Genomic DNA, 20861 nt, shown 5'->3' on the forward strand with positions numbered 1-20861 from the left:
CTTCTGCAACTCTACAAAAAAATAAAACACCCCAGCAGCGGCAACGAGCTTCGAGAGAACAAATTCGGCAAACATCGCGGAGGGGGAACAAAAATCACGCTCGCCCGAGGCATGTCTCGAGCACAGCTCTACCGTATGTAGAGAGCGCACAGGTACGTAAAAACCGCAAGCAACCTGCATGCAGTTTTTTTATCCCCCCTCACCCCATAGGGCACAAAAAAGTCCGGTCACCGTGACGAACAAGCACAAAAGTTTGATCTGATTTCCGAGTTGCACTCTCGAAGGTCCGCCGAAAGGCACTTCGTCGCCTGTACCGCTTCACTGCCCCACCCAACTTGACTCCCTAAGGAGCTTATCACTCTGACCGCCAGGGGCCGACACTAGCCTGCCCCCTGGCGGTTGCAAAAGGCAGGGGGTTTACGAATGCAACCGCTACGATCTCCACCACTCACACAAACGTGACGTTTTCGAGCTTCTGTCACTTTTTAGCCTACACCAGTAAGGAAAGAGGGCTGATGCCTAACAACTAGGGGCCGACACCAGTTCGTCCCCCTGGCGGCTCCAAGTGGTGAAAGTTGGGGATAATGAAAGAAAGAGACCGCAAGAACCTATGACACACACAAATGTGATGCCTTCGCACTTCTGCCACTCTTAGTCTACTCCAGTTCGGTGAGTGGGCTGACCGGAGGAAAAAAAAAAAACTGCAAGAAGCGCGCAAAGATTCAGCCGTCATACCACTTCCACGCAAAAATGTAAAATTCCTGCACCACGACAAGCTCCACTAAGAAATGCCAGCGTCGTCTATCGAGCCCTACCACACAGACGCTCTTGCAGTGTGCGTGGCTAGGTGCATGACCACCTAGTGAGCGAAACAGAAATCTAGTGAAAGCGATTGACTGGCCATCTAATGAAAACCACAGACGTTTGAGTGTTACAAGTATTTCGTGCTTTTCACAACAATATACATTTCAACTTTCCTTCTCTCTTGGTGCAATGTAAAAATGACTACTACCCCACCCTGTACACACATTCCTCGAAGTATACGCTGCCTCGATACTATGTCCAACTCCCCTTGAAAAACGTCTCGTAAAGGCTTTCTTTAGCAGACAATATGCCCTCCCCACTCCTATGAGGATGCCTCTGGAGTAGTTCCGAGGGGGCTGGGAGCACAACATATTCTATTTACATGTGCCTACCAAAGTGGCTATGCCCACAAGCAAAGTGCACTTCCAAGATTCGTGTAAGACGCTATCGCACTTGCAGCAGCCTGGTTACCCTTGCAAATTAGGCAAAGCAAGAAAAAGAAAAAAAAAAAAAACGACACCAAGGCTAGCAGACACCATAGTTATTTTTAGTGGCACATCAAGAACGTACCTGTAGTCACAATGCAATCACAGGCATACTTGAAACTCGCGTGTGCGTAAGAAACGCGCAATCAATGACAGGCGTTCTATAAGAGAAAGCAGCCATCTTCTAACTAAATTGCTCTCAGACAGCGTCTACTTTGAGATAAGAAGCTCCCACACATCGGAGTTTTGCTTGCATAGCCAACTGAATTCAGTGCAGTAACAGATTCGTCCACTAGGATCTCGACGGGCGCGCTCTTTCCAATGCTGGCTGCCTGAACTGTCGCAGCACGACTCTGGCAGAAGAGTGTGCAACTTTCAACAGCGATGACGACTTTTTCTAAGTAAGCGAGCACTGAGAATTGTGTGTTGTTCTTCAAGCACAACTTTCACAAATGTAAATTTTTTTTTTGCCATTGATATGGGGAAGGCAAGAAATGATATTTTGCCACCGGCATGTCGACAACTACACATCACTCTTGATGCAAATGTAAGCAATGGTTGATAAAGAACAAATGACACAAGAAATGTCTACGTTACAAAATAATCCTTTCGAAAGACAAAACGAAATTTTTTACAATCTTGCTGTAAGCTGTGCCCCAGTGTCCTAGTAATGCAAAACACAGAGTCTGATAACCTTTTCTAATGACCTTTTGAAAAGTAAGACAGTGACAAGTAAAAAAAAAAGCATAACAAGTTTTCAAATGCAGCGTAGTAGCTAGCTTCAAGGAAATGCAGAAAGGTGACGACATTCGAATAGTGACAGACTTGGCGATACCCAATGCACCCTTGCAATGCACTAAAGCGCATCACGCTTTGGCTCAGATTTGGCCCAAGACACTACGACAAATAGCAAAACCGATAATGTGAATAACTAAGTGACTGAAAGGCTTTAGGACAATTTGTATCCACACGCACTCATAAGAAAATGCTCCCAAACACAAATTAAAAAAAAGGTCACCACTTTTCAAACTCGAAGCTAAAGCCGTCCACGTGATCTGGAACGCAACGCACGTCCCGACACATCTGTCATTTCACGCATCGAGGTGAAGTGCCACTAAATATGATTGTTATTCATGCAACCTATGACACAGCACTTTTCGGTTGATGCAAAAAGGCGAGCAATTCGAACACCAGCTTGTAAAAACAAAACTCAAAGATACATATTCGTTTCGAGCTAGCAGTAACCACCCGTGATACTAAAACGACTTTAGCAGACTGCCCGTAGAAGCGGTGATACCGAGACAAACATTTTTTGTTGGATGCTTCCGGGTGTCGCCCGTTCCCTCCCTGATTGCAAGCACTAGAATGGAACCATGCGAGAAGTGACCACTGGAAGCTTAAAGAGAATAAAGAAAAAACAAGCAGGAAAACAAGCATACTTTTAAAGAGTAAGAGATGACATTAACGAATCGATAATCCCTTGAATCGTGCATCACGGATGGCTGGAAAAAAATGAAAAAAGAAAGAAAATTGATGTGTCCTTTTCGTAAACAAGTCCAGAACGCCGCACCATTTTTCCTTCACTCCGGCACATCACACAAGTCCTTTTCTTGGTTTTTTTTTTCTTCCAACCTACAGCCGGAGGAATAGGGTAAAAAAAAAAAATCTTCATTGAGGCAGCAGAAAAGTTTCACAGAGGTCCATTCTGCACTTGGGGTTGAGTTGGTGATTCAGGAACCGTCGCCACCGTTGATAGCATTGAGGTTGTAGTCGGGGCAGAAGGGTCGGTGCCGTCGGCCGCACTTGACGCCGGCTGCGCCGACGTCATGGTGGTGGCTGCTGTGATGACCTCGTCTACACTTGTTCCACTACCGTTGGCCTTGCTCGAGTCTTCTAGCCTGCGAGACAAAATGGGGAAATTGTTGGTGGCTTAGAGAAGAGTTCGAGTGTGTAGCTGATAACCCTGTATAAAAAGCCGAATGTGACAAGATTGTTTATTTGTGGGGTTTAACGTCCCAAAACCACCATTTGATTATGAGAGACGCCGTAGTGGAGGACTCCGGAAATTTTGACCACCTGGGGTTCTTTAACGTGCACCCAAATCTGAGTACACGGGCCTACAACATTTCCGCCTCCATCGGAAATGCAGGTGACAAGATTGTGAAGGGAAAGAGCCACTCTTTCAATCAGCAGTGGCATAGCAAACAGTGGCTTTGTAAAAGATAGAGGAAAAGAAGAGAAAGTACTGGAGCTACTTGAATGCATAAAGTTTATTTTTTACCAGATTTTAGCTACCTAATATTGTGCCTCGCATTACAAATGAACACCGAAATGGTATTTTTAAATCCAAAGCATTTCGTTGAGTACTGCAAGCACTTGCGTCTCCAAAGCATTTCGTTGAGTACTGCAAGCACTTGCGTCTATCTGCAGCTGTTCGTCTACACTACCAACAAAATCAGCTAGCAGCGAGTGGTGGCTGATAAGAATGGCATAGAGTAAGGCAAAAGTCTCCGCTCCAATGTACCGTGCCTCCATTTCGGCGTTGTCGGATACACTTTGACGGCGGACAGCTGCTGGTGTTAACATGTTAATGCGGCTGTTTGGTTCGTTTACGAAAGCAGTTGTAGGCCTTGTTTCAGCGTGCTTTTCATCATGGCCTCGCATTGCATGGGTGAGAATCGCGTCGGCTGGGAAAGAATAGGAAGCAGCGGACACTTTTTGAATTTTGAGAATAAACGTTCCTTTGTTTTGCTAGCTCAGATCGGCTATATTTTTTCGACTTCACAACAACGAAATTCTTGTTGCAGCCCGTCAGCTTCGCTGTAGCGGGGTTCGATTGTACAACCGTGCCACAGCATCTCTGTGTTAAACCTGCAATTATTGGCAGCGCTTGTTTCGGTTTCAATAGTAAGGCGACGCTCCAACTTTAGATTTCAAATTTCGATAGAGAGAGGTCAACCAATAATCCTGTGAAGACGGTACATCCATTACTTGGCCATAAACTGTCACATCTAAATCTGCGAGTGTTGCGCCAGTCAGCCAAAGCGCCAACAGACTCGTGATGTGTCGAACCGCACTGCCGTTTCGAAGTGATAAAACATGACAGCAACAGCTTGCCTTTGTGTTGATATCTGCGTGGCATTGCAGGTCTTTAGTGGCTCCACGGAGGGCACAGGGCCGTTGGCACAGGTCAACATGGCAACCGGCTTCAACGAGTCACTACTGTCCGTGCAGGCAGGCGTCGAGTCAGCAGGCCCCTCAACGGCCTCTGCGACGCTGCGGCAGTTTCAAAAACAAAAACTGTTATGCCTGCCCGTCAACGTGCACAGCGCCAACAAAAGCAATATTGTCACGGGGTCGTGACGTGGCCGAAGACAGGAGACTTCGTGTTAGGATTTAACTGTTTATTTGGGCGAACCTGTGCCCGGTAAACTGAAAGTCCAATTACAGCAGCAGTCTCGCACAGATAGCAGTCTCGGACTGATAGCGGCGAACGGAGCGTCGGCCTTCGATCAACAACTGACAAGCGGCGAAGCGCGTCGGCATTTATACTCTTGCCGTCGAATGTTCTAGCGTTATCGCTGGCGGTGGCGTAGCTTCCAGAACAATCTGTACCGTTCGCACAGTGGGCGTGATCTTATCGAAATGATCTACTACAGTCCGGAACCTTCTAGAAAACTGCAGGCGCGGTTTGCGCTGAGAATCGTGCGGTGTTTTCGGACGATAACAAAAACTTGGGAAATGGAACGTGGCATTGCCCCCCTCTGAAAAAAGGCATCGTCCCGATTCTTTAACTAAAGATGAAAGTACAATAATAATGCAAGAAAGTACAATGAATAAATTACGATACAACAATAATACAAAAAAAAAAACCACTAGTGCAGTTTGTTAACGCGCATGAAACGGCTTGAGGCGCGTGACATGGACGACTTCAGGTCACGATCGGCGTCGTTGAGAGTTCGTGATGCCGTCGGGAACAACCTCGTAATCAAGTGGGCCGAGCCGTCGAACCACCCTGTACGGTCCAAAGTACCGTCGCAGAAGCTTTTCACTTAGTCCACGTCGGCGTATCGGCGTCCACACCCGAACACGTTCACCGGGCTGGTATTCCACGAAGCGTCGTCGAAGGTTGTAACGGTGGCTGTCGGTCGTCTGTTGATTCTTGATACGGAGACGCGCAAGTTGTCGGGCTTCTTCGGCGCGTTGAAGGTACTCGCTCACATCGAGGTTTTCTTCGTCGGTGACGTTGGGTAACATGGCATCGAGCGTCGTTGCCGGGCTCCTTCCGTAGACCAATTTGTATGGAGATATCTGCGTCGTCTCCTGCACCGCCGTGTTGTATGCGAAGGTCACATACGGAAGAATGGCGTCCCACGTCTTGTGTTCGACATCGACGTACATTGACAGCATGTCGGCGATCGTCTTGTTAAGCCGCTCGGTGAGGCCGTTGGTCTGTGGGTGGTACGCTGTCGTTCGGCGGTGGTTTGTTTGGCTGTATGCCAAGATTGCTTGAGTTAAGTCGGCAGTGAATGCCGTTCCTCTGTCGGTGATAAGGACCTCTGGGGCGCCATGACGTAGGACGATATTTTCGACGAAGAATTTAGCTACTTCGGATGCACTGCCTTTTGGCAGGGCTTTTGTCTCGGCGAAGCGGGTGAGGTAGTCGGTAGATACCACGATCCACTTGTTTCCGAAAGCCGACGTCGGGAACGGCCCCAGTAGGTCCATACCAATCTGCTGGAAAGGTCGGCAAGGTGGATCAATTGGCTGCAGAAGTCCCGCTGGCCTTGTCGGCGGTGTCTTGCGTCGCTGACAGTCCCGGCATGTTCTCACATAACGAGTGACGTCGGTGGTAAGACGTGGCCAATAGTACCTTTCTTGTATCCTCGCGAGCGTGCGAGAAACACCGAGGTGCCCTGCCGTCGGATCGTCGTGAAGGGCCTGCAGGAGTTCTGGTCGCAGAGCTGAAGGCACCACAAGAAGGTACTTAGCTCGAAACGGTGAAAAGTTTTTCTTTTGTAGAAGACCGTTTCGTAGAAAGAACGACGCAAGTGCGCGCTTGAATATCTTCGGGACTTCGGCGGTCCTGCCTTCGAGGTATTCTATTAGGGCCTTTAGTTCCGGGTCGGCCCTCTGTCGTTCAGCGAAGTCGTCGGTAGTTATCGTTCCTAAGAAGTAGTCGTCATCCGGGTCGTCGGGTAGCGGTTGGTCGACAGGTGCACGAGAGAGACAGTCGGCGTCGGAGTGTTTTTTGCCGGACTTGTAAATGACAGTAATGTCATATTCTTGAAGTCTCAGGCTCCATCGTGCGAGGCGACCTGAGGGGTCCTTCAAGGTGGCTAGCCAACACAATGCGTGGTGGTCGCTCACAACTTTGAAGGGCCTGCCGTAGAGGTAGGGGCGAAATTTCGACGTAGCCCAGATGATGGCGAGGCACTCCTTTTCTGTTGTGGAATAATTTGCTTCTGCTTTGGATAGCGATCGGCTGGCGTAACTAATAACCCTTTCAAGTCCGTCAGCCCTCTGTACAAGAACGGCGCCAAGACCTACGCTGCTTGCGTCAGTATGTATTTCTGTCTCGGCGAATTCGTTGAAATGGGCAAGTAACGGAGGCGTCTGAAGGCGATGTTTAAGCTCCTGGAAAGCATGTTCCTGCGGCGTTTCCCACTTAAACTCCACGTCGGCCTTGGTAAGGTTAGTGAGAGGATCGGCGATGCGGGCGAAGTTTTTCACGAACCGCCTATAATAGGCACACAGGCCCAGAAATCGGCGCACGGCTTTCTTGTCAGTGGGCGGCGAGAAGTCGGCGATGGCGGCTGTTTTCCGTGGATCGGGACGAACTCCAGACTTGCTGATAACGTGCCCCAGAAACAAGAGCTCCTCATACGCAAATCTTCACTTTTCTGGCTTCAGTGTGAGTCCGGAAGTCTTGATGGCTTGAAGTACAGCTTCAAGGCGCCGAAGATGCTCGTCGAAACTCGAGGAAAACACGACGACGTCGTCCAAGTACACAAGGCAAGTCTGCCACTTCAATCCTGCCAGTACTGTATCCATAACGCGTTGAAACGTTGCAGGCGCTGAGCAAAGGCCGAAGGGCATCACCTTAAACTCGAAGAGGCCGTCCGGTGTTATGAACGCCGTCTTCTCTCGGTCTCTTTCGTCGACTTCGATTTGCCAATAGCCAGTCTTAAGGTCCATTAACGAAAAGTACTTGGCGTTATGGAGCCGATCAAGTGCGTCGTCTATTCGTGGGAGGGGATACACGTCCTTTCTTGTGATTTTGTTCAGGCGGCGATAATCGACGCAGAAACGTAGGGTCCCATCCTTTTTCTTCACTAACACCACGGGGGATGCCCATGGACTCTTGGACGGCTGGATAATGTCATCCCGCAGCATTTCATCAACTTGTCTCTTCATGGCCTCACGTTCTCGCGTCGAAACCCTGTACGGACTCTGACGGAGTGGTCTGGCATTTTCTTCGGTTATGATGCGATGTTTCGTGATTGGGGTCTGCCGAATTTTCGATGACGACGAAAAGCAATCCTCGTATTGCAGGAGCAGGGCCTTGAGCTGTTCTTGCTTATCGTTCGGAAGTCTGGGATTGACGTCGAAAGCTATGGGAGGGGCTTGGTTCCTCTGAGCAGGTTCCGCAGAATCGGCGAGGGCGAAAGCACTGGTGGCTTCGACAATTTCTTCGATATATGCGACCGTTGTTCCTTTGTTCACATGTTTGTACTCATTGCTGAAATTCGTGAGCAAAACCGTTGCTTTGCCTCCCCGCAGCTCTGCAATTCCTCTTGCGACGCAAATATTTCGGGTGACCAACAGATGCTGACTGCCTTCAACGACGCCTTCCAAGTCAGGTGATTTAGGAGCGCCGACTGAAATAATGACGCTTGAGCGAGGCGGAATGGTGACTTGTTCTTCCAGCACATTCAAGGCATGGTGTCCTGACGGCGTGCGCGGCGGTAGTGCTACTTCTGTGGATAACGTTATCGACTTTGTTTTTAGGTTGATGACAGCACCATGGAGGCATAAGAAGTCCATGCCAAGGATGACATCTCTCGAGCAACGCTGTAGGACTACGAAGTCTGTAGGATAAATACGGCCGTTAATGGTGACTCTCGCTGTGCAGATTCCTGCAGGCGTTACGAGATGACCTCCGGCTGTGCGGATTTCAGGGCCTTTCCAAGCTGTCCTAACTTTCTTTAACTTCGCGGCGAACGACCCACTGATGACAGAATAGTCGGCTCCAGTATCGACGAGAGCAGTCACACTGTGGCCGTCGATAAGAACGTCGAGGTCGCTAGTTCGCCGTCTCGCATTACAGTTAGGGCGTGGCGTCGGGTCACGGCTGCGTCGGCTTGTTCCGCTGCTTCCATGCTGCGTCGTCAGGCCACCTTCGGTAAATGAGCTTTCGCCGTCAGGGCTTTGCCTGGCTGGCGTTGTGTTCGGAAAGCTCCGTCGCGGCGTCGTCGTCGTCGGAGGATCTTCGGTAGTTCGTCGCACAGCAACCGCACCTCCACCGGTTGCTGCCCTTAGTTTCCCGGATACGGGCTAGGAGACCGGCCCCGCGTTGGGCCAGAGTACTGCCGGTGGTGCGGTGACGTACGGCGGCTGGGCGACGGCGAACGCGAAGGGCTTCGTGGTGTCCACCGAGTTCCTGTCAGGTAGTCGGCGATGTCACGTGGTCGTTCTCCTGGCTGTGGACGCGGTGCATTGACGGCGAAGCCACGCAGTTCCATCTGTCGGTACTGGCAACAGCGGTATGTGTGTCCGGCCTCGCCGCAGTGGTAGCAGAGCGGGCGATGGTCAGGGGTGCGCCAGACGTCAGTCTTCCTTGGTGCACTGCGCTGGGCCGCTGGTGAACGGTATGACGTCGGTGGGGGTGGTGGCGGCGGTGGCGTCTGTCGACGGAAGTGCGATGGGGCGGCGTTTTGGCGTGGACGGGGAGGAGCGTTGTGGCGCAGTGCAGCGGCGTAGCTCATAGCTTCCGGCTCGGGCAGCGGTGCGTGGGGAATTTGAAGCGATTGCCGAACTTCTTCTCGCACAATGTCGGCAATTGAATCCACTTGAGGCTGGGCCGAAGGCAACAGCTTGCGCAGCTCTTCCCGCACGATCGCTCGGATCGTTTCACGCAGGTCTCCGGAGTTACTGGCTTGAGCAGCAGCGCAGTCTGCAGTCAGGCGACGATTATACTGTCTGGTGCGCATGTCCAGGGTCTTTTCGATAGTGGTCGCTTCTGCTACAAATTCTTGGACGGTTATCGGTGGGTTTCTCATCAGTCCCGCGAAGAGCTCCTGTTTGACCCCTCGCATGAGGAAACGAACTTTTTTCTCCTCAGGCATGTCTGGATCAGCGTGACGGAATAGTCGGGTCATTTCTTCTGTGAAAATGGCGACATTTTCATTTGGTAGCTGAACCCGAGTCTCTAATAAAGCAGCGGCCCTCTCTTTGCGAGCGACGCTCGCGAACGTTTGAAGGAATGCGCCGCAGAAAACATCCCACGTTCGGAGCGTGGACTCCCGATTTTCAAGCCAAGTCCTTGCGGTATCTTCCAAATAGAAGAACACACGACGCAGCTTTTCGTCATGGTCCCTGTGGTTGAGGGCGGCCACACGGTCGTATGTGTCCAGCCAGGACTCCGGGTCTTCGAACGATGACCCATGGAAAATTGGTGGTTCCCTGGGTTGATGCATGACCATCGTGGGCTGGGACGCTGCGGTTGTCATTGTCGCTGCAGTCGCGGTCATGGCCTTCGTCTTCCGCGCCTTGTCTTGTAGAAGCCCGTACTCCGGTGGTAGCCCTTGCTGTCGGCGGCTTGTTCGCTGCTCCTGGTTGGTGTCGGTGTCTTCTCCGCGACGTGGGCTGGGTTCACGGCTTGACGGGGGCGTCCGGTACATGAACGAAGCAGCACCTCCACCAGATGTCACGGGGTCGTGACGTGGCCGAAGACAGGAGACTTCGTGTTAGGATTTAACTGTTTATTTGGGCGAACCTGTGCCCGGTAAACTGAAAGTCCAATTACAGCAGCAGTCTCGCACAGATAGCAGTCTCGGACTGATAGCGGCGAACGGAGCGTCGGCCTTCGATCAACAACTGACAAGCGGCGAAGCGCGTCGGCATTTATACTCTTGCCGTCGAATGTTCTAGCGTTATCGCTGGCGGTGGCGTAGCTTCCAGAACAATCTGTACCGTTCGCACAGTGGGCGTGATCTTATCGAAATGATCTACTACAGTCCGAAACCTTCTAGAAAACTGCAGGCGCGGTTTGCGCTGAGAATCGTGCGGTGTTTTCGGACGATAACAAAAACTTGGGAAATGGAACGTGGCAATATTTCCGCTCGATCTTTGCTGTCATGTCCAACATGCGTAGTATACAGGGCGTTTCAAGAAATGTGTCCACCGCTGCAAAATTACAGAAAGGAGGTATCTGCGTGCTACCTGCAGCGTTCTTTTTACCGCGGCAGAGCGTATCTTCAGATATGCACAAACATTCATTACAACAGTAACCATAGAAAGTAACACAATGTTTTAGCCAGTGTAACTAGGCGGTGAAATCCAATAAACGGATTGAAGTACTTCTTGTAAATAGTCCATAGCCCCTTTGAAATCTCTGAAAGGCGGCCACTGGTAATCACTGCGGGGCGATGAAACCTGACTAATTTAGCAGGAGAAAGTGAAATTTATGCACCGAAGAGTGCATCTACGATTCACTTAAAAAACATCCTGATCAACACTGTTTCTCCCACCATTGTCAACCGTCAATCTACATACTTAACTTCGTGGCATTTCCTGCTGGATAGCGGCTTATCGACGCTCTCTTATCCTTCTATCCTGATGCAACCCTATGGGAAATTCTTCGTAATTGGCATTTTTACAACCTAACCCAACGCCACCCAACCTAGTGGGGAGCTAACACATGCGACCCTACTAAATATTTAACAGCACTAGAATTTCAGAAGAGAAGAGCCGGGAGAATGTAACAAGTAGGAAAAGCATCAATGAGGTTTTAGTGTAGTTTTCTCAATGACGCCTCAGGCCCACCGGTTTTCTTGGATGCTCATGTCTGCCGAAGAGCTGACTTCCGCAGAGTTGAGCTCGATGCAGTTGACGGCCGAGCCAGACGTGGAAGGCTTCAGCGCACTGCTGTCGGGGCATTCAACCTTAGGGAGGTCGTCGACCGTCGACTCCACAGTGGGCTTCTGCTCAACCGTGCTTTGCTCACAATGGCCACTTATTGATGGCACGACCACCGGCGCTATTGCTGAAGCAGCTTCTGCGTAAAAACATGCAAGGCCATCCGTCAGTGCCATATTAACAGGCCTGTGCAATTGTTCGAGCTCTTCAGATGTCTGAACAAGTATTACAGCATTTTTTAAGACGTGAACAAACCGTGCTGGACACGAGACAAAAGTGCCGAACTAACAACCACTACCTTATTGCTTAAATATGCTATATATATATATATATATATATATATATATATATATATACACACACAGAAACCCTGGGCAATGCACAAAGAGAGACAAGTCATCATATCAGATGTGTCGGCAAAACAGGCCGTTACGTTCGAGACACCATGACAGCATTCAAGTTCATTTGAACAAGAATTTAGCCTTTTGGGTCCAAAACATTTTCCCACCTGTTCCTGTTCGAAACTAAGAGACTCAAAATTCAAGTAAAAGGAGTCTATTTCCTCTTTCACAGATGGCGCATAATGCAGTGAGAAAACACGAGTGTGAATCAACCGCTAAAGAACTTGTCCATTAGTGCCTGATCACGATTCGCTGAGGCACGGCCCGACAACAAAGCGCAAAAAATTACCCTAATTACTCGAATCTAACGCGCACCTTTTTTCCGGTTAAGCGAGTTCATAAATCGCATGCGCGTTAGAATCGAGTACGAACAAAAAAATTACGGTCAATCTATTGCCATCGGCAAATACAAAATGGCCGCCCCCTACGTGCGTCGGCATGGCGCGTCGGCCATTTCTGCCTATGTGTTTCCCATGTGCGGCACTTCGTACGTGTGCTGAGGAGTTCGTCATCTAGTAGTGCATTAGCATCGACGGCGTGGAAGGGCCGACTCCAAAAACTCGAGTGCACCACGATGCCGCTTTTAAAAGAAAAGTCATCGTGTGTGCAGAAACGGACGGAAATCGGGCCGCATCACGGTCGTTCGGAGTTCCCGAAACGTGCGTGCGGTACCGGCGGAAACAAAAGCAGAAGATTGTCGACAGCAAAGCTTCACGCAAAGGCTTCAGTAGACTACAGCAGGGTCGGTTTCCGCAAATTAAAGAGCTGCTTGGCGAGTATGTCTTGAGCAGCGAGCGGCACAGCGGCCCATGACGACAGAACTGCTCCAAGTGCGGGCTATGCAATTAGTGTTAGAAAAAGGTCTAATGCGGAGCCAGTTTAAAGCGAGCAGGTGCTGGCTAACGAACTTTATGAAGAGGAAAGGCTTTTCCCTCCGAAGGGGAACATGCATATGCGAAAAGTTTTGCGGAGGAGTACGATGAAAAGCTTCACAGTTTTCAGAGGTTCGTCCTAAACTTGCCGCGCAACAACCGCCACCTGCTTGGGCAAATCGGGAATGCCGATCAGACGCCTCTTTACTTCGACATGCCTGGCACCACAACCGTCGAGAAGAAGGGGGCGAAGCAAGTTCGCGTGCTGACATCGGTCCACGGTGAAACTACAACGACGGCAATGCTCTGTTACACGTCAGATGGGCACAAGCTTCGCCCGTACCTCATACTTAGATGGAAGACGCTCCCGAAAGGAGTCGTTTTTTCGAGTGGTGTGATTGTGCGGGCCAGTGAGAAAAATGGGTGCGCGTTGCAATCGATGTCTTACGTTTTTTTTTTTTTTTTTTCGCGGTGGAAATCGGGTGCGCGTTACAATCGAGGGCGCGGTAGAATCGAGTAAATACGGTAGTATTTCGAAAGTGTCTCAGTACTTGAAAACCGCTTGAATGCTGGTCTCACTGCAATGGGAAGGGGCATTTCCTCACCAGGACATTTCGTCGAATCCGGCTCGTTCGAGGGCTGCGATGATGGAGCTGCAGCACCCTCGAGCGTAGGAGGCGACGGCACCTGGTCCGACGTTTCCATGGCAACTGGCATGGCTGGAGTTGTCGTGTCGGCGGCACTGCACAGTTGAGAAACGCGACACTTCTGTGGGCACTCAACGACGTATCTATGAGGTTATGAGCACGGTATCCCCTATAACTTCAGCACAGTAATCATGCCGCACAAAGGCTTATTCACATATTCGACTAGCATCGGTCAGGCGAGCACTTGTGACAAAACAGGTGTCGCTGATGTTCCCACCTGCATGCGAAGTGCACCCATCATCACTAAGAATCCATGCACGCTTGCATTGCCAGTACACTAGGGAATAAACCAACATCCTCTTCTTGCACATTTGATTAGTTCATAGGTTTGAGACTGGAGTTGTGTGATGGAAAAATCAAACAGTGAAGGATTAAGCTAAACGGGTCGCTTTGCTACTAACTTGGGCACACGATCAGTAAAGAGTGTTAAGCAACTTGTTTATTTTTCGTGCGAGTATGCGATGAAGCTACTGCAGTCCTGGTATAGAAGCCACAATTTCTATTCAATCAAACGCCAGTACCTATCTGCATTCCTTCCAGTGTATCACGAAAGCATATTTCTACTGTTGCATTTCCCCATCTCCACTTGCACTACAAAAAGCTCATAAAACGCAAAGACCGAGGCCTTACACAGTAAAGCTCAGAAGACAAAAGGCACTTACGCCTCAAAGTTGGCAGCACCAAAGTTGGCAAAGTTGTCGAAGGTGGCCCACCCAGTATCGACATTCGACGTCGCAGCGTTCTCCCACGGACTCGTAGTGTCCATGGCAACTGTGGCGTCAACTGCAGTTGGCAGAAAATATTCTCAGCTCATTCTTGCAACAACCATACTACCAAGGCACTTGCCAAATTAGACAACATTTATGCTGGCACAGAGGGCACTCTAGACATTAGCAAGATGTTGAAGGAATAGCATAGTATGCATTCAACAGAGCAAAAAAACTGCTCTAACAACAAATCAATGCCCTGGTACACGTGACCTGTAACATCTCGTGCATCACTCCAACAAAGCACTGATGCTGAATCTCCTCATTCAGATTTCACTGCACGGCAGTCATGATTATGTGCGATGCTTGTCACGTGTGCTAGGCATGTCACTTTATCCTTGATTATGTGCATGCAGCCATACATTTAAGACAAACACCAAAGAAACACTAATCATTGACGATTCTAGCCCTTCAACTTGCCAATCGTGACACCATCAAACAGAACAGTAAAAAATAACAATTTCCATTTAAGATGCTGCAGACTTTACCACAAGGAAGTCGGGGGGGTCACGAGGCACCTTGTGGAGATCTGAGGCGTGCCCCGCGACCATTTCGCGGGCGTTCTGCCACACGGCCACACCCTTTTACTTTTTCTGCTCTGGTAAAGACACGTGGCGATAGATGGCGCCATGTGTTACTTGCGCGCCGAGGGAGCTCTCTCTCCTCCGTGGTCGGCGCCGGGTAAGCATGTGTTTCCTTCGTCCGCGTCCCCTTTGGGAATCGCCGGATTGTAGCCTGCCTGGGGTGGCCTTTGGCACCTCAGCAGGCGTGTTTCTTAAGTGCTAGCTTCGGTACCGTACGCTAAGCCCACAGCGGTGCCTAGTGCTCGAAGTGGTCGTACCACACCGAGCCGCACTTGCCGTAGGCCTACGCATACGAGATTAGCCCTAACACTCGTAACCAGGCCCAGTGGCCATCATGAGAGTTCGCAGCATAGCCGCGAGGGACCTTTTCCCGACCGGCGTGTCAAAGCTCGCCGTTGCCAGCTGCGATGTGCTCGCGGTTCCCCCTTATGTGAACGTCCGCGTGCGGGTGCCTTTGTTCTCCGCGTCTAGGGAGTGGACGTTGTACTGTTGTTCGGGGTGGCGCCAGAGGCAATAAAGTGTTGTGTATTTTTGTATTTGAACACTGTCTGTTTTGCCGCGCCGCGCTAAATGCCTTGTTGGTTGACCGCGTGCGGAGCGGTGCGCTACAACCTACTGTACATTGTCTAACGAACCCTGCAAATCGCAGAAATCCCACCTCTATCTAGAGCACAGTCAGCCACAACGTGCTCACACATGAAAACTGATTTCTCAGCTCTAACCACACATGCAAGGTAATTAGTCACTGCAGAATTTACGAGAAAGTAAAACTGACTTCTGTACCACTGCTTATCAAAATGGCAAACCAAATAGTCTGCCAGACATGATAGTTTAGGTAGAGCAGCCATGTGCTACAATACATGGCAAAACGACAAGATGGAGGCACACTGAGCTGGTAGATGGTTCAGCTACACTGCGATTCAACGAGCCCGCATTGGACGTTACTGGCTAAAATAGGTTCTACACGAAAATGCGTACGTAGTGACAGAAAGAGATAAGGGGTGCCCACAAAAACATTGAGACAAGCTTTTACACACACAAAAGAAACTCAAGACACCCAGCGCAAATTCGCAGATGTAGCGAGAATGGTTCAGATACCATATTTACACGATTGTAGGTCAACCAATTTTGTCTAAATTTGAAATCAGAAGTTGAGGGCATCGACTTAGAACCGAAAACATGTTTCGATTGTAAAGACTTTCTGAAAATAATCTCCGCGAAGCCAGTTTGCCGGCACAAGCTCTCAAGCACTGCTGTGAAGCCACTTTTGACAAATGACTGTTTGTTTTGGAGACATTAAAAAGAAATTTTCTGGGGGTTCTTCAACGAAAAAATTTTGGTCTGTCGGTCTGTTGGTGTTCAACGATTCACCCACCTGGCAAAAGGTTAAGCTCATGCTGAAAGCCCACCCATCTTGATCTAGAAGCTGCGTTCATACTTGTGAACATTGTCAATCAACAAGCAAGCATTACGCACACTGTATTTACTCGCATAATGAACACACTTTTTTTCTCGAAAAATCGGAGCAAAGTTGGGAGGTGCGGTTATTACGCGGGAGAAATTTCAAGAAAACTTTTTCGGGAGAAGCGAAAAATGCGGTAATAAGAAAGAAAAAGCTTGGTCGCTTAGCCTTTCGCAATTGACATATGTGTACACTGTTCGGAAACAGCTCATTTGTTGCACTTTACTCCTCTTCGGTGGTTGATGGCGCTATCTTCTGCAAGCTGTCCTTGGGCCGCCCGGGCACGCCATAAAAGCGTTTTGCGGCTATCTTTTCTCATAATCGTTTATCCGCAACAGTGGTATCTCCTGCAATCTCGAGGGGTGCTCAAAAGTGTGCACTACGACGCAACATCGTACTTTGCCAACTTCGCAGCAACCTCGCACGACGACCGTGTCGACGCCGTTAACATTGTAGCAAGTAATCAACATTGCACCCCCGAAGCATCAAAACAAACCGCCGATAACAATATTAACGGCAAAATACAGCTGCCGCCTGGCTTCTACATGAGAAGTTCATCCATGCACAGATAACAAGTGAAGCAATGTGTGCTAACGTGTTGCGGAACTTGTCACAATCTTTTCTGGACGACAAGCGATTTTTTCTGGTTTTTCAGAAAGCTGGGACGCGATAGCGACAACGAATGACCTTTCGCGACAGCAATCCCTGTCGTCCTCGCTTGAAAATCGCGTGCACGTGGTTGGGCTTTTTCGTATTCGCAAGAAGCGACCCTCGCTCGGTTGGCGCAGGCAGTTTCGTGATCTTTGCTCCCTATGTTCTTATCAGCTGCAATGTCTCTACACTCGCACTGTTCGTAAACCCCGCTGTGGTGCTGTGGTGCACAGGTAAGACGGGGGACATGCCGCGCACAGATAGAAAAAAAAAAGCAATAGGCACGCGGCAATGAGCGAAGGGGAGGGAGAAGGAATGGAGCGAGCTGAGGTAGCCAGGGGGAGGGGGTCGACAAAATAATGAAAAACGGAAGAGATCTAACGGGTGAGGAGGCGGGACTGCAGAGAATGAATGTAGGGGGTGCATTTATTAAGTGAAAAAAAAAAAAAAATCAAATTTAGATGACTGAAGTTGAGGGTGCGTTTATTATGGAGTGTGTTCATTAAGCGAGTAAATATGGTATTTGAGGTGCAACATCAATACATAAGTGCGATGCAGTGTCTTTTTTATTTAGAAAATGCATACATACGTAATTCTAAGACAGAAGTGTTTATATTATTATGCTATACTGACAATGCGATGCTATGAATGAAAAAGTAAGCGTTTCCTATGCTCCGATAAATGGTTAAGAGGTTTCAACTGAAACGACCTGATGCTTCCATCTACTAGTGGTTCTGTGTTCTAAAAAAAGACTTCCATTTCTTTACATTACTGCCAGATGGCGCCATATCTAACTCAGTGCTTTCAGACAAAAGACTATCTTGTTTCAAAGTCTTTTGCAGCGAAGCATGATTACAGGCAGCAAATTTTTTTTAATGAAATGTGCTCGTGCTCCCACCCCCCTTTCGCTACCAGGGAAATTCAGGGGGGGGGGGGGGCGACTTAAATTTAAATGGACTTATAATTGTGTAAATATGGTAAATCTTCATATACAACCTAGGCGCAAACTTGTGCGTTCCCGAGAAAAGATATCAATGAGAGAACACAGCGACGGCATTGCACACTCACTTTCAGCCGACTGGTCAACGTCCATCTTGATCTCTTCGCTGGACGTGGCGACGGCGGAGGGCCGTGGGCCGTTCTCGTCGTCCGAGTCGCTGCTGTACGGCTCCTCACTGTCGTCAGTCAACCTCCTGAGCAGCAGCAAGCGTTGCGCCCTACCCACAATTACTCTCAATTCCACAGACGCTACTCTAAAGAATGTGGCATGATGTTAAACTGACGTTATGCACTGACAAATGCAGCTACAGAAGGAAGGAAATTCACTATTGCGTGAAGCACAAGAAAAAAAAATGCAGAGGAAAGGACAGTTAAAACGAATTACTTGTGTCTAGGTTTCCTATACATATTACAGTAAGACACATAAACATTTTGTGATAATTTACTAGAGAGTACCCTTAACTGTTTTCTGAAATTTACATAGTGCCTATAAAAGCTTCCTCGTTTAGCTGGAGTGACGAGAGAGCAGACAAGTTTGCCTAAACTGTCATTCCATATTCGAACATCCTTGCGACTGTGCTGATTGACCGTTTTTCAATGGATTTCTGCATTATAAGTACAAAAGTTCAGAGCGGCATCAAGCATGGTGCCCTACCCACAGATACGCTTGATACATACACGTGACTCTAAAGAGCACGACGCAATGCTGAATGGACTTCGCGTACAAACAGTTGGAACTACAAAAAAGGACAGTCAAAACGAAGCGTTCGGGTCCAGGTTTCCTTGAAAAGTTACTGCAAGGCATCTATATATCAATGTTTCCTAGAAAACTTACTCATTACTCTGTTTCATGCATCAGGTGTAATGCTATGGAAGCAGTGGTTGTATTCCACCCAAGACATCTTTTCAGTTATTTTACCACCCGTGATGCTATTTTTGCATTTAATGCTGGACACTCAGATGCTTTTGCTCCAGTTAGGTTGTGCGATGATGCCTGTTAATTTATTCTTTGCTCAATGGCCAATGCTTCTCGTTAGGCCAACACAAGCCATAGTCAATCTTCACAAATACCTTTAAACCTCATTAAAGCTTTTATTTTATGTACATTCAAGCCCATACACTACCAACTATAATAAAGAACACATTAGGAATTAGGTAAGCATAAGCTCGTATCTAAACGATATTTTGAGAGAGGTTAGATCAGTTCAACTAGTTACTAGCAACCGATGACAGCGAAGGCATAAAAAGCACGAAAATTCACACTGAAGCTGGAGCCATGGGTGTTGCCATGATCAACAAGTCTAATGTAAACATCACAAACATTAACCTTGCCAAATTACATACATTAACACGAAATACGAACTTGGGAATCTTGATAACTTTTGGAGCATGCGTAAAGGGTGCTATTTGTTTAGATGCACAATACATTCAGTTATAAATGCTATTCTAAAACAGTTTGCTTCACGTTAAACAGATTGGAGGTGCAAAGTAAAACAAAAGGGACTGCATGTCTTACATGAATGAACGAAGCGGGTGCTTCCATCTAGTGATTAAAGAAATATGGTCATTCGTTTTAGTCTGCCCCATTACAGGCATTATGAGCGCTCCAAGTCTCCCAGACACTGAAGATAAACAATAGCTTAGTTATACCTAGCAACTATTAATTCAAAGCTGTATTCACCAATACTGTGGTCAGCAATTGTTTAACAGAAAAAGCAAACATTAAGGCCTAATGCTCCCCCCCCCCCAAGTGTCCGATTTCTCATACACTAACACACTCAAACCTCGTTTTAACAAAGTTGCATCTGCCACAAAAAATACTTTGTTATATCGAAAAATTCGTTAAAAAAATATATTTGCAGCCCTGTACCTACGACGGAGCTTTCTTACTTTACTTTGTTATAAAGAATAATTTGTTATATCCTGGTTCATTATATCGTGATTTGAATGTATCTCTTAAAGCGAAACCTCAAGAGACTTGAAGATTGCTTGAATACTCATGACAAAGGCCTGGTTGTCTTTCCTGACAGCATTACAGCCGCTATTTCTTTTCAGCACCAACACCAAAAATTCAAGAACGTCTTCTGTGCACACTAGGAAGACAAAATTGACTTCGCACGTCACATGACCTCCCTCAAATTACTGTCACACACGAGGGGGCAAAAATCTTATATTCGCAAAATCGTAACAAACTCTACCCAACGCAATAGGCAAGTTAACTCCTGCTCTATAGATTGACGACGTGAATGCTCACGAGGAAGTCATTGAAAAGCAGTCATTTTTTTTTACATTGTGGAGACTGGTATGAGAACAAGCACACAACAGTACAGTACATACTTTGCTTTCATGCCCTGGCTATTCCAAGCATGCTCTTGGTTTAAGCGTTGCTTTGCTAGCAAAAAGAAACAGACAAATCATGCAGATAAGTCAAGCAAGAGTTAATACTTACTTCAAAAGAAGCCTACCAACATAAAACAGGAAACAGTGTGAGACAATCATAATAAACCCAGTGATGCTACTTGCTTAGGCTGCTTTGCAGCAGCTTTTGAAGCGGGCAAAAATGCGTTGTGGAGCTGGCCCTCAGAGGAGCTATTGCTGGAAGCAAATTTAAGACGCGTACTGCGTTTACGACAGACGACCGCTAAGAGCATAGTGTGCTGCACACTAAGCATAATAAAACTATAGAATTATCAATAACACCTGTGGCTGGCCCGACGGTATTTAGTGCACAAAGCCAATGATGAAATAGAGAACCACAGCAGTTCATTATTAAGTTACTGACGATGATATGGTTATCACAGATGAGTTCATCCTCCATAGTTGTATGCTAAACATGACAGAAACCTCAGTGACTGTACATATGTTATAGAAGGTGCTTCATCTATACCAATAAAAAAAAAACAGCTGGCTTGTTGAACTCAATGACCAAACGATTTTTAAAATACTGCCCGTGACCATAAGATACTGTTTAGTACATTTTGCATGAGTA

General features: G+C 48.0%; 1 protein-coding gene across 5 annotated transcripts in view; it reads right to left on the reverse strand.

The window, feature by feature from the left end:
- Positions 1 to 2727: 2727 nt before the first annotated feature.
- LOC119164191 (serine/threonine-protein phosphatase 6 regulatory subunit 3) overlaps positions 2728 to 20861 on the reverse strand; it is a 64741-nt gene continuing 46607 nt past the window's right edge. For all 5 annotated transcript variants that reach the window (XM_037416321.2, XM_037416320.2, XM_037416319.2 and 2 more), the window contains 6 exons: positions 17942 to 18066; positions 14072 to 14192; positions 13308 to 13444; positions 11337 to 11568; positions 4407 to 4565; positions 2728 to 3187 (listed from right to left, as the gene is read on the reverse strand). In XM_037416321.2, coding sequence (XP_037272218.2) covers positions 2980 to 3187; positions 4407 to 4565; positions 11337 to 11568; positions 13308 to 13444; positions 14072 to 14192; positions 17942 to 18066 — 982 coding nt within the window. In that variant the 3' untranslated portion in view covers positions 2728 to 2979. The remainder of the gene's footprint in view (positions 3188 to 4406; positions 4566 to 11336; positions 11569 to 13307; positions 13445 to 14071; positions 14193 to 17941; positions 18067 to 20861) is intronic.

This window comes from Rhipicephalus microplus, chromosome 8, assembly GCF_043290135.1.
Source record: "Rhipicephalus microplus isolate Deutch F79 chromosome 8, USDA_Rmic, whole genome shotgun sequence".
Lineage (NCBI taxonomy): Eukaryota > Metazoa > Arthropoda > Arachnida > Ixodida > Ixodidae > Rhipicephalus > Rhipicephalus microplus.